Source organism: Meriones unguiculatus, chromosome 2 (assembly GCF_030254825.1).
Source record: "Meriones unguiculatus strain TT.TT164.6M chromosome 2, Bangor_MerUng_6.1, whole genome shotgun sequence".
NCBI lineage: Eukaryota > Metazoa > Chordata > Mammalia > Rodentia > Muridae > Meriones > Meriones unguiculatus.
Window position 1 is genome coordinate 160,045,414 of NC_083350.1, and position 13,885 is coordinate 160,059,298.

At 46.5% G+C, this 13,885-nt stretch overlaps 1 protein-coding gene across 1 annotated transcript in view; it reads left to right on the forward strand.

The window, feature by feature from the left end:
• The window catches only part of Lhfpl6 (LHFPL tetraspan subfamily member 6), a 191,040-nt gene extending 177,792 nt beyond the window's left edge, over positions 1-13,248 (forward strand). Inside the window, exon 4 of the mRNA XM_060378299.1 lies at positions 12,107-13,248. Within this exon, the coding sequence (XP_060234282.1) occupies positions 12,107-12,225 (119 nt within the window). The 3' untranslated portion in view covers positions 12,226-13,248. The remainder of the gene's footprint in view (positions 1-12,106) is intronic.
• The last annotated feature ends 637 nt before the right edge of the window (positions 13,249-13,885 follow it).

The following is a 13,885-nucleotide window of genomic DNA, read 5'->3' on the forward strand; positions in this document are numbered from 1 at the left end:
GGGGTTTTTGTCTCTTGGTCAATGGACGTTCATTCCAACACAGAGGTAGACAAGGAATGGCTATTCAGGGGCTAAAGCTAGCCCAAGATAAGGTAATCAGCCTCTAGTCCTGCAGCATTCTAAACTTTCCACACCACTACGTTTCCAGCTAGTCAATCAATCAGACTTTGCAGAAATAGCTTTAAAAAAGAAAAAAAAAAAAAAAAAAAAAAAAAAAAAAAAACCTGGATAAGAATTCCTGTCAGCTAAGGAGGCGTTGTCATCCACGCTGGGTCCAGGGGTCCAGGCCTTCCAGCGTGGCTTCTTTCAGACCACCCACACGCCTGCCTGCAGCCCACACCTGTTGCTCTGTAAGTGAGCCTAATAGGCAATTTATGTTGACACAAAGTACACACAGTCGTCTTATCATCCGAAGGGGAGGATTCCGGGACTGCTTGCAGACCGGAGTCTCAGAGGATGTCCAAATTCCTCATTGAAAATGGTGCAGTATCTTCATGGAGCCTCCCTAAATTTTCCCGTATGTTTCATTTCATCTCCAGATGACTTATAATACATGCTCTACTGTAAATAACCCTGCTGGTACACTGTGAGGGGGACCAGTACCAGGAACGATGTGCATACATATTCATTGCACCTTGATTTTCACTTAGGTCAAATCTGCGTTTCAAAACTCAGGAGATACCAAGGTCTGACAGAATGTCCAGATGTCCTGGTTTGATGATGCTGGTTGATTTCCTCCTCACCCACACCTTTACACTTATTTGCTTTGCCCATGTGAAATTACTTCAAAGAAAGCAGGAATCTGAGGCTGACAAGATGTCTCTGTGGTTAAGAACACCTACTGATCCTGAGGCTCAGCTCTCAGCACCCGTAAGTCCAGTTCCAGGGGATCCAATGCCCTGGACTCATTAGTCATTGCACGTGATGAACAAATGTACATATAGGCAAAACGCCCATGCATAAAAAATAAAAAGAAATCCTTTTTTAACAAAGATCAATGTTATAGTTCTGTTAAATGGCCCCGCTTCCCCCCCCCCCCCCCGCTCTGTGTTGAGACACAAGTTCTTAGATGGTGTGCTTGCTGTTTTAGGAGGTTAAAAGACCATTACACGTGGCGTCTGGCTGGCTGCCATGGGTAGTTTGCTAAAGGCACAGCTCTACATTAGTTCTAGTTTAGCACTTCTCTTCCTGTTCTGTGCCCCTTAAGGGGCTCTGTCATAGGCTCAGTGTGCCAAGGGACTGCTCAGTCACACCTTCCCCATCCCATGGACTGAAAGCTCCTGAACCCAGGAGCCCAGATGTGTCCTTCCCTTCCTTAGACTGCCTCTAAGTATGTCATAGACAATGAGAGGTATTAACTCATGTAGATTCATGTAATGTATAGGTAAATAGTCAGGATTTAATGTTCAGCTGCAATAAGCAGTGACGCGAGCCTGCTTGAGTTTGGGAATCAGGATATTGTCTAGCACAAACAAATCCAGTAGACTAGTGTCATGCTGAGAACACCTTTGAGAGATCTGGGAAAGTCACCAGTGTCCTGGACAACCATCCTCGTGATCAAGACACAGGAGATGGCCTAGATCCAGGGCTGGCAAGCCATGCGCCACGTCTGCGCTACAGGCTTCCGTAAATTAGATTTCACGGGCAGGCAGCACTGCTCACTGACATTATTTGGTGTCTGTGCTTGCCTTTGAACTAAATCTTTTACTATCTGGCTCTTTTCAGCATGAGATCGTCAGTCTTGACCTGTGCCTTCCTTTTCAAAACTCCCTCTAGTGCTAAAGCCCGTGGCCCTGATATGCTCAGTTAGTGGCAGAAATGAGAGAAGACAGACAAAGGTCATGGAAACAGAGGAGGGATGCCCTGGTTCCGGGCGGGTCTTAAACTTAAAGAAGGCTCCGTTGTGTTCAGGTTTAATCCTTTCACAAAACCCAGCAGCATCCTCCTGCCTCCTGAAGCCTTTGCCACCACTGCCTGGGGACCACTTTGGTCGCACATAAAAGCCCTGTAGTCATTCTCTGTGGGGCACAGGGGCTCCTTGCCTTTCAGATCTATCAGCTAGGGAAAACTTTCATCCTATGGAAAGCGTTGTTTTCCTCATGGAGTATAAACCTCCTACATCTTGCCAGACAAGAGGCATTTGGTGAGGAAAATGGGCCACCTGTACCCACGGGGGGGGGCGGGTTGGATTGTTCCCTCCTACCTGGGCACCGAGAGCCTGCACACAGGTCTAATTTACTTGTCACTTTACAACCAGATTACAGGACTAGGGCAAACATGTCTTCTTAGTCTTCAGTGATTTCATTTATAGGCTGTTTGCTCATTTTGCTGTAGTAAGCTGTAACTCCCTTAGACATATATATCATACATATATATGTATATACACATACTCACATATATACATATATATACACACACATACAGATATACTTTTTTTATTTTTCAAGATAGGGTTTTTCCGTGTAGCCTTGGCTGGCCTCGAATTCACAGATATATGCCTGCCTCAGCCTCCCCGAGTGCTGGGATTATAGGCGCGCACCACCATGCCCAGCTAGAAGTTCAGTGATTTGATTCAGAAATGTTTAGAATAAAAAGAATGACCAGGGGACTATAAGCTGTTGCTTAATTATAGAATACTTGGGTAGCAGGCACAAGTCCCTGAATTTGACCCCCACACTTTAGAGAAGGAGCGGTCATTATATCGGTTTCTCATTTTGCATTGCGTGTATGTGAATGTGTGAGTGGGAGAATGATTTCTGTGTGTTCGGTGGTCACACTCAGTGTGTGCTGGGCTGTGAGCTGCAGGGATCTGCCTGCCCACACTCTGGCGCCAAGCCTGGGGTTACGAACACACAGTGCTATGCTCTGCTTTTACATGTGTCCGAGGGAGCAGAACTCAGGTCTGGGTTTTGCGTGTCAGCACTTTTCCATAGACTTGCAAGCGTGACACATACCACTATTTTGTCTGGGTATATACATCCATCGCTCACATCTTATTGAAATTTGCTTAATTTTGATTCTGAAATTATTCTACAACAGTACACAGATACTTTTGGTTTTTTGTCTTATCACATGTGTGATGAAAGGTATGTGGGGAATCTGACTATAAAGCTATAAGAAGAACTTTACTCAAGGGGAGAAAGACCTGCCTTTCTGTGGTATTTAAGCCTATAGATATTTTTCTCTTTCCATTGAGCCTTTACTTTCTTGCCTTTGTTCTGTGTACAAAAAAAAAAAAAAAAAATGAATATGGTGAGACATTCCTGCTTCTTCTCTACCCAAACTTTACATTTATAAAGTAGTACGCTGACTTTTAAAATGTCACAGTGAAAAGATGCTATGCTTTGAAACCAGCCGTCTTATAAAGTCCTGACCCAGGCAGTTGTGACAAGGCGTGCTGGATGGCCAACGGTGACCCTGTGAAGAAAGAGAAATAAGCAAGGTTGCCATGGAGCTCCTGTTCCCACCACAGAGCACAAGAGAGCTCAGCAAGGATGGGGGTGTCTAGAGCAGTAGTCAGTCAGGTTTTCATTAGGAAAACAATATCTGAAGCAGCTAACTTTATACACAAACAACGAAGGGGGGAAGGGAGGAAAATAAATTCACATAGTTCACACCTTTGGAAGTTCAAGACTAGGTGGCCCTGCAGGAGAGCATGTACAGTAGAGAATAATCCCATCTTAAACTAGGGCATACACTGTGTTCCCTCTAGACCTCCAATAACCCAAAGACCTCCCCACAAGAACCTGTGTTGCTAAGATTCCACCACTCCGGCATGATGCCACCTTTGTGGCTTTCATTAACAGTAACGTATGGGGGACGCAAAATTAAGCAAATGGAGCCTGAACCGTAACAGATGACAGGCAGTCCAGGAACAAGCGTGACGTTCTGTATCTGACAAAGCCTGCTGGGCCTGATCGTGGGCCTGCACTGGGTCTCTCTGGGCCCAACTGTGGGCACTGCACTGGACCTCAAGGTAGGATCCAGGGTGGTCTGGTGGCTCCAGCTGCACTGCTGAGTGTTCATACCAGCTGGCAGCCCCAGTGTCGAACTGAGACACTCCCCATGGCCTTCATCATATGAGTTCAGTCAGGATGGGCCAGAGGCAATGAGTTTGGAGCATGTCAAGTGCTGGGTTTTCATGTAAGGGCCATTAGTGATTTGAGTTCCACAAGCAGCTAAGTCTACCTTAGACCTGGCCTGATACTGTAGACTGGGCACTGCACAGCATTACCACCATAGCCAGAGCTGCTGCTATCACCAGATTAACCTCCCCCCACCCAGCAAGTCACACACACACACCGATAACCCTTCATGGAAGGAGGGAATGGAAGAGCCATTCTACCCTCCTCTGAGATTCCTGCCACCTGCACCCAGGGGCCCTCCAGCTGTGTCTGATCCTGCCCCGAAAGTGGTGGTAATTAACGTGGGAATTAATTACCTTCTGCCACTAAGGGAGCGAAGGTGATTTCACGCTGGAGTTGACTATAAAAGACCATGACCTAGAAAAGAGGATTCAGCTTAACTCAGATCCCATACCCTGGGTAACATTTCCACGAAGCTCTTAATCACTGAAAAAAAAAGAAAGAAAGAAAGAAAAAAAGGTTATAAACAAGGCACTTTTTAAACTTGGTAGACGCATAGGTAAGCTGGTTACAGCTGAGCATGGCAGTCTCTGCCACAGGCCTCAGCTGTTAGCTAATCACAGTCTTAGCTTCTGGGTTGGTGGAAGCGAGCATGCTGTTAGTGTAACGCCCCAGTGATTGTCACAAGGTTTTAGGTCAGACACAGAGATCGACAATGAATGGCTGTTAAGGGAGCTAAAGATATCGAAAGATAATGTTCATGCAACGTTCCAATCCTCCTTGACCCTCCACAAACATGAAGTGCTCATCAGTCCACTAGAATTGTTAACACAGCTGTGGTTTCACATGTGAGTTCCCATGGAGATGGAAGATGAACGGAAGGGGAGAAGGTGCACCCTCACTCCGGCAGGGTGTTTGGGGAGTCACTCATGTTCCTGTAAACTCTTACCTGTAATCATGCTCCTGTAAATAAGCAGGATTAAAGTTGTTGGCTCCCCGAGCTAGACTTAGGTCTGTCATTGGTGCTGTGTTTGGGGTGAGGAGACATTTGCTCATGTCTCCCCAAGAAAAGCTAGCACGGCACCTCTCTATGTCAGGTTGCCAATGGAGTGCATGTTGTTGTGTGACTGGCTCAGCGATCAGGTGCTAAATTGCCAGCATGCAGATCCTTAATAACACCTAGAAGCATTCAGAGTGGACCTGAGGAGCATCTTCTACAAAGACTGGGGGGAAAAAATCAAGGATTAGAGAAAACATGACATTTCCTTCTGGCACACAAGTTCCAACCAAACAGATGCATCTCACAAAAAGAGTACAATCAGCCTGGACCTTCCTTATGCAGTATGTGGGCACAAGAGAAAGAGCTATTATTAATTTAACCCAAGTTCATGATCAAGTTTGACACCTTCTAGAAATATGGGGCAAGTGACTCATCTTACAGGGAACTCGATATTCTCATCTGAGAGGTGAGAATCATGTTGAGAAAGTACAAATAGATTCGTGTCTCTAACTTTCTAAAAGAATCTTGGCTAAAGAGAAGTAAATGAAAGTGGCCTGGCTTCCCTGCTTAGCCCCTGGCTTGTCTTCTGCCGACAGCTATTTATACAGTTATAAATGTTGAGGTTCTACTCGCAGCCCTGGTAGAGTGAGAAGCCACTCATGCCACAGATGGGTATCGATTGCCTTCGGGGGTGTCCAGGCATTGTATTGAGCACGAGAATGCAGAAAGAAACAGGCCAATGCAATCTCATGAAAAGGTGGAGGTTATATTACAAGGTCGAAGACGAGAAGACCAGGAGAACTCCAGTGAGGTGGATCTGAACTAGGTTCCCCCTTAGTTCTCCTCCTGTCTCTTATTACTTCCAAAAGCTGCACAATAACACCAAATTGAATCACCCTCAAAGGCGAGCCACACCTTGCTTCACCCTGTCCCCCACTGGAGCTGCCCTGGAATGCTGCCAGGGAGCCTTTGTCTGTGTACTTGGCAGGTGGCTGTGGTGTGCTGCTTTCTGTCCCATTAACCTCCATTCTATCTGTCAAGAATAGTATTCCCCATTGTTGAAAGCAGCAATTTGCCAAGCAGGCAGGCTTGGAGTCCTGTTTGATAGAGCATCACAGAGAGCAAAAGGGAAAGTTTAAACAGATTTGCTTCTCTAATTTCCTGAAAGATCACAGACCAAACTTGCCCTCTGGTAAAATGCTTTCTGTTTGCATTATAATAACAAGCATTTATTGCCCTGACAGGGGGGAGGGAGAGGCCAAGAGAGAATGGCCCCTATTTCCTGGTTTAATTTAGTTCCATTACAACTCACGGCATATCCTGCTATTTAAAACATAGGAATTTAAAGACCTCCTCTTTGCTAATGGCCTAAAGTATCCCTAAAGACATTTTTCTTCTGCAACTGTAAAACACGGTGCTAATTTTTGTGTTACTGGTATTGTGTGTTGGGTTTTAAACATAAAATTGTGTCCTGAGTAGCTTTTTCTACTTTCCTTTTCCTTTGAAGAAGTCTGGCTTTACTGTCAAGCATCTGACCAGCAGATCTGATCGCTCACAGGTCTAGATAGCCCACCTTTACATTCATCTTTTCAGGAGGAAACAACAACAAAACCCGGAAACAAACAAAAACAAACCCTCCTTTATCTAGTTTGTGAACATGAGAGTCAAGAATTGAGGTCTGCTGATGAAACTAGTGACTCAGTCTCCTCAGATTGGTCTGTCTTGATACCCCAGGCTGATCTGGACTGTTTCTTGCTTCTGCAAATGGAGGCGTATGTTTGCGTATGTGTGTGTGTGTATGTATGTATATCTGTGTATACATACGGGTAGTGTGTGTGGGTATATGTATGTGTGTGTATGTATATACATGTGCATGCATACTTTTGTGTACTTTTGTTTACATTTGAGGATAATTTGACAGGCTGGCCATATTTCTTACATAGGTGACATTTAAAAGCAATATACTGATGCAAACACTCAAAGGAAAGCAGGTTTCAGGAGACATAATGGCATACACCACGCTATTTCCAGTTCCTGTAACAGTTTCAAAAAGATAACTGGTGAACTGGGGTTATTCGTGAATATAAAATACCTGATATGCCTATCTCGTGGCTTAAGTAAAAATCCAGGGGAGGGCTCTCTGAGTCAAGCTCTCAAACGGTGAGAGGCATCCCTCTTACCCATCCCCAGCAGGGCAATCAAAATGGCATCCACATCTCATGTTGATGGATGTGTTTGCGAGATCCAGCTCTAGCCCCATTTCTCTTTACCAGCGTCCTTCGTCCAAATGCTTTTCCCTGGCCTCCCACACCTGTGCCTGGTGTGCCCTTCCTCATCTGCCAGGGCTCTGCTTTAGGGTCACATCCGAATGAAGCCATTCCTACACTCGCTGCCCACACTCCCCAGGTTTGCTGCCTCCATAAGCTGGGCCGTTTTTCAAAGCACACATGGCACTTACCGTTATGTGAGTACTATTTAATGCTTCTTTTCATGACTAGGCAACCACCTCTTTGAGAGTAGAGATCAGATTCATCTTAATCAACTCAGTCCACAGCACCCAATTAGAAACAGTCATCATTCAATAAATATTTCTCAGATCAGTGAGTGGGCTGATGAAAGTAAGAAGGGAAAAATCATAAAGAAAGAAAGGGAGAGCAGGACTCAAGAACCTCCATCCGAATGGGGTTCGGTGGTGAAGAGCACTTGCAGCTCACACCTGCCTGTAACTTCAGCTCCAGGGTGCCCAACACCCTCTTCTGGCTTCTTCAGCACTGCATGTACTAACACACATGTACATACACACACCCAGGCAAACAAATCTTTTAAATCAATTAGCATTTCTAAAGATGTGCTTACGTCCTTATTCTTACCAGGTTTATGGGGTTATCCTTTGCTTCTCCAAACGTGTGTAAGAACATATGCATTCATGTACATGTGTGTGTAGATATGTGTGAGAATCAGGGGGGAGGGGGTTGAGTGCCGACGGAGCCCACGCAGAATCCGGGGAATCAGACTCCAGAGACCGAACTCAAAGGTGCAGATCTAACTTGATTGTCCAATATAGCAGCCTTTAAATGATTGAAGGGCCAACCAGACCATCCTAGTAACAATCAGTCAGGTTGGTTCCACTATAAGGAAATGTGGGAGATTGGGGGGAGGGGAAGGTCACCTTAGGAGACTTCCCTAAAGAAGGCGAAGCAGTCACCCGCTCTAGCCTGGGATCCATTCTGACACTTCACTAGTGTGCTAGGAGACCCTATCAGCACTGTGTGCAGTGGATCAGGATCAGGAGTCATAGGCGCTGCTGATGCTTCACTCGCCATTTCCTCTGGGCCTCTTGACATTCCCCACAGACAGTATGTCCGTATAATATTCACAAATGTATGCGTGTGTTTGCATATACACATGCATGTGTGGGTACTTGAGGCTAGTTTGATGGGCTGCCTGTATTATTATTCAAAAAGACAATTAAACCACCTTTGAGTCAATGGCTGTTTATTTCATGAGCTAGTAAATGGAATTCTTTGGGTCTGAAATGATGGGATATTTTTTTTTTAAAGCAAACTAAATCTTAGTTTCTCATACTGGCTCTTAACCAGTTGCTGAATTTTAATTACAAAGCCTGCATGGCATGTGAAATTAGGGGACATATTTTCTTACATCCTCCAACATTGTGAAAGCCCTCACTTAGTATCCACCCAGCTTTCGCCCACCTGGGCTCCTGGACGTTTTAAAACACAGCAATAGTAAGTTGCAAGACACCCAGGGCCGAAACAAAGAATGGGGCTTGCCCCAGGAGGGTGGTAACACAGGGCCGGGGTCACTGCATTCACCCCTGCCCCAGCCGTCACCCCGGCTATCTCTTTCTGTCCCTTTCTGTCCTCTATCTTTAGTCTTTCAGAGCTGGTAGGGTTTGTGTGGGTGGGTGCACAGTGAGTGGGGGTAGTTAAGCCTTTGGCAACTGAAAACACTTCCCAGGCCCTCTGATAACATCAGGCAAGAAAAGCCTGGCTCATCCACGGCTGTCCTGTATCTAGTTCATCAGAGCAGAGCTTCAGATGAAAATTCAAGGAAACGTGCTAAGGTGTGCTTGGGGGAGGATCAAGTCAGTGGTACTCACAGTGCAAGCGCGAGGACCAGAAACCATGTGAAGGGCCTGCCCTGCTGGAGCCGTGCGGACCCCTGAGGCTGGCTGACCAATGTGCCTGCCTACTCAGTGAGCTCCAGGCCCGAGGACCCTGGAGGTCCTGGGAGGACCTGACTCAACAAGCAAGATAGATAGCTCCTGACAAATAACAATCAAGATTGACCTCTGAAGCTCCCATATGCACTTGCATGTACCCGTATACGTGAACACACACATGAAATGTCCCCGGGAGAAAGCAGGGAGGAAGGAAGGCACGAAGGTGGCGAGGGACTATACACCGAGCAGGTATGCAGTCTGATGTAAGGACCAGCCTGAACTCTCCAGTGCCCTGGAGGATTCCTTACACTGCAGAGTATGTCCCTGTAGGGATCAGAAGCCACCAGTGTTGACCTTGGCAACCAGCCCTAAGTTCCCTGTTGACTACAGCCATGCCAAAGGCAACTGCGGCTATCAGAGTGGAGGGAGGTTGTCTCTAGTCTCTCACGGGCCCCCGGAGGGAGGAGAGTTGCAGTGTAAGCTGTTAGAGGTCAAATATGAACAGAGGCTGGTGACTTAGTGCCCAAAACCAGAAAAGGGACCCAAAGGACTGAGTGGAGCCTGATGCCATCAGCTGCGGCTCCTCACCACTTAAAGGCCTCTAGCGTTGAAACCTACTGACTCCTCTGCAGAAAACAATTAGAGTGATACCCTCTCTTGCCCTAGCTCTGTGATAACCTTTTGGTAGTTTCTTTTATATTAATAGATGTAGCTACGGCCACATGCCCATTCTCAAGTAACGACCTGGGACAGCTACTCCTTCTTGAGAACGCGTCTGATAATTAATATACTCAGCCTTCTGCATTAGGTCACAGAACTGCACGTAGGTCAATACCTGTTAATAATGAGCAATGGATTGCCTTCCACATTATGAGCCCTGTGTGGAACAGTGAGGCCACACATTTTGCTGACTCTCTGAAAGGTTCTAAACCACTGGCTACTCGCAGCTGCCTGTTAATTCTCCCACCTAGATTTATTTAATATGGCTAACGAATAATTCACAGTGGCAATGGTTCCCAAGACTCATAGCCCGTGGTTATCAAATATGGTCATGAAGCAGGGAGCAGGGATCCTGTCACCCTTGAAAAACACTTTTCCAATGGACGAGTTTAAGGGAGGTCACCGTACCTGGGGACGGGCCCCACGCTGGAGATGTGAGCCTTCTGAATCAGTTATCCTCTTAAATGCAGCCCAGCCCATGGGAGGCAGAAATGAATGCTTGCATTGGGAAAATCCCCTTTAAAGTCCAGTGCCAAAACAGGACTAGAGTTACTCTTAAAATCCCATCTCAGACTCGCTCTTTTCTGGAGCCTGGCTGCCTTCCTGCTTTGCTTCCTTCCTGTTTTTCTTTCACCTTGCTTCGCATCCAGCAGTGATTTACTGGGTGTCTGTGATGGGTGAAAACACCGTGGGTGGAGGTTCTGGAGGGAACAAAGTCATACAAAGATCATGCCCACTTCTTAAAACTTCCATTCCAGAGAGAGATCTTTGCTTTTGTTCCTTGCCATACAGTGCTTGCCCCGCAGTGCTAACAATACCGGGACCTCACACTGTTGGGTCTGTGTGTGAGGCAAATTAGATAATCAGCTGTAAATGTCTGGATAAGACGGTTGGGTGGCCGGATAGATCTAACGGTCTTTGTATCTTCAGTAGTGAGATTTTATTATAATTATTATTTTATAAATGAACAAGGCCAAAATAACTTGAATAAAAGGGACATGGTTTTCTCTGTGGTTGGTATGGTCAGTCCCTGTCAGATATAAGTGTACTGGTGTCTAACATAGTATATAAGCAAGAATAAAGAAGAGGAGGAAGCTGCCTGCTAGTGGAGGATGATAAAGGAGTAACTAGAACTAAGAGAATAAATGACAAACACCAATGGAAGAGACTGAGGGCTCCTGTACTGTGCCTACAAAAAGAGTAACTCGTGTGTCACTACAAAACAAGATGGCCGCCCACAGCAACTCATGCCGCTAAGCCCACACCATGGAGACTGAGGGAGAAAGGCTTGAGCGACAGTCTGGACTATGCACTGAGGCTGTTTCACAAAGGGTGCCCTCAGAGTTCACAAACATGGAGACCCACTCCACCAAATCAGATAGGCTATTTAGGATGAAAGGCTTTTTTATCCTTACGCTGGCTTGAATCCCGCCTCCATTTCTGAATAACTACATGGGCTTGAGGAATACTGCCAAGTTCACTACCTTCCGGTTTTCTTGTCAAAGACATCCTAGCCTCCGGTCCTTCCCCAGCAAGCATATGGGGAAAAGAAAATCTAATCTTTTAGAGTTTCCAGTGTGTCATTAAGACCTGTTTGGGCCCTGGTCAGTGCTCTCATTTGGATGTTGAGTTGAAGTGGGTTTTGGCCCCAGCATGTTGAGGGACTCTTATTCTCCGGTTTAGATCAGGTCATTGGACACATTCTGCACATGTCACAGTCTAACCTTCAGTGCTGTCCTCCAAACGGGTCCCTCCTCGGGAGGAGTGTAACTGTAGTTGGAATGTCGCCCTGTTCATCCCTTAGTATGTGTGCAAGTCTGGGCTAAAGGTGCCAAGTGAGAAGGGACACCATTGCCTCTCCTGTGCTTGTGGTTGCTCTTCCTCTTCTGCTGCAGTCATGGGTGTGGCCGGCACGAGGCCCAGACCCAGGGACCTGTGGAAATGCACACGCCGTTCTTCTGTATTTCATTCCCACCTAACTGCTCTCTGTGTGGGAAGACCCCACACAGTGGGTTTGCTAGTGGGTGTTTCAGAGTGCACACCCCGGAAGGCACAAGCAGCCCTCCTCAAAAGCCACGCTCACCTGTGTCTGCTTCTCTCTCCTTGCTCTGTCCTCAGGAAAGTGTGAAATCGGCTGGGCCTACTACTGCACCGGAGCGGGCGCCGCCGCTGCCATGTTGCTGTGCACGTGGCTGGCGTGCTTCTCAGGCAAGAAGCAGAAGCACTACCCCTACTGAGAGCAGGCCACCAGGATCAAGCGGAGGAGAGGACGGCTGCGGAGGACTGAAGGGGGCCAAAGCATCCAGCTCCTTTCACAAGGTGGAATAGTGGTTCTAACCCAGGAACAGTGTTAGTGTAAGGAAACTCGATTGAATCTGGAACATTCTACAGGATGGGAGGGCAGTGGGGAGGTTCTCAAAAGCATGGAGACTATGGGGTTACGGAGGAAAGTGGACCAAAGGCTAAACACATTGCTGGACATTGGTGTTTCTATTCCACAGAGTATCGTTAATGTATATCACACATACAGCCAACCTATATATGCAAGCGAGGATCTCATTTTTGTTCTCCTTCAGGAAGATGAGGACCAGGGGAGTCAAAAGGGCTAGTAGAAACAGTATTATCTTAGGAAGCAGGATGAGTACCCTGCAGACATTCCCTGTAAATGAGGACTGAGCCTGAAAGCACATAAGCACGCGCACACCTGCGCACAGGTCACACGCACATGTCATAGGGACACGTCAGACGCCCACGTCATCACACCACTGCACAGGGGGTCAGCTGTGGACTGTTGCTCCTGTTTCTTTTTCTTTTTTTTTAAATATCCATCAGCACAGGATCATCACTTTATAAACGCATACATTAAGCCTAGTCCATGGACCAATACGCCACTCTCGGTATTTTTGATATCCCGCATAAACTCTTTATGCCCGCCGCCTGTCGTCAGCATTCATGCAGACCTTCAGGGGTTAGCCTTCATGTCTCAGTGTTAGTCAAAAACACAGTCGTGATGTGAGTACCCTAGCTGTAACACCCGTAAAGCTGTAACACAGCTTTCGTCCATGTTAGGCGAGGATTCAGTTGCAGATATGAGGGTGAAAAGAGGTCTCTCTCCAATTATCGGCTCTTGTTTTCTTTTGTCCATTATCCTACTGTGCTATATATACCACTATTACTTCAATATTCATTTTGTAAAGGGAAAAAAGTACTATTTTGTTTGTATTTGAAAAGCTCTGTGAATAAATTCTCTTTGATCAATATGTCACCGAGTCTTAGTCACTGGCCAGCTTTGCTTCCTTTCTCAAGTAGGGCCTGTTCACCATGATGGACAGCTTCACTAATCGGATTTTTTCCCTCTAAGGCCTCTCAGTAGTTCCTTCACTAATCACCCAGCCTTATGAGCCCAGAGCGCACGGAAAAGTGTCTACTTTTAGCTTAGAGTCTTTGCTCATTTTTAGTTCAGTCATGGCAGAGTCTCAGGAGAGTTCCGGGACTGTTATGCATGAACTTGGGAATAGAGAGTGTTCCAACATAACCTAGGACCTCAAGATGGACCATCCCAAGCAATGTGTCACGGTGCTGCCTTCCCCCTGTCCATGGGGTGTTGGGTGTCTTCTGGACTCGAGTGCAGGGGAGTAGTTCACCCTACTCTTACCCAAAGGTCTTGGCCACTTGAACAGCACCCGTCTCCTCCTCTGGCCCCCAGCAGTATGCCTTGATTCGAGAGAAAGGTTTCAGTCTATCAATGACTCTCTAACAGAACCAGTTCTTTAGGAGCAAAAGTTGCACCAGATACTGGACGCATTATCTGAATTAAGCACTATTATTGTGGCACATCCTTAAAAAGCCACCCTCACCATGGGGATGCTGGTCCACCATGCAGGTGACCTCCATGCT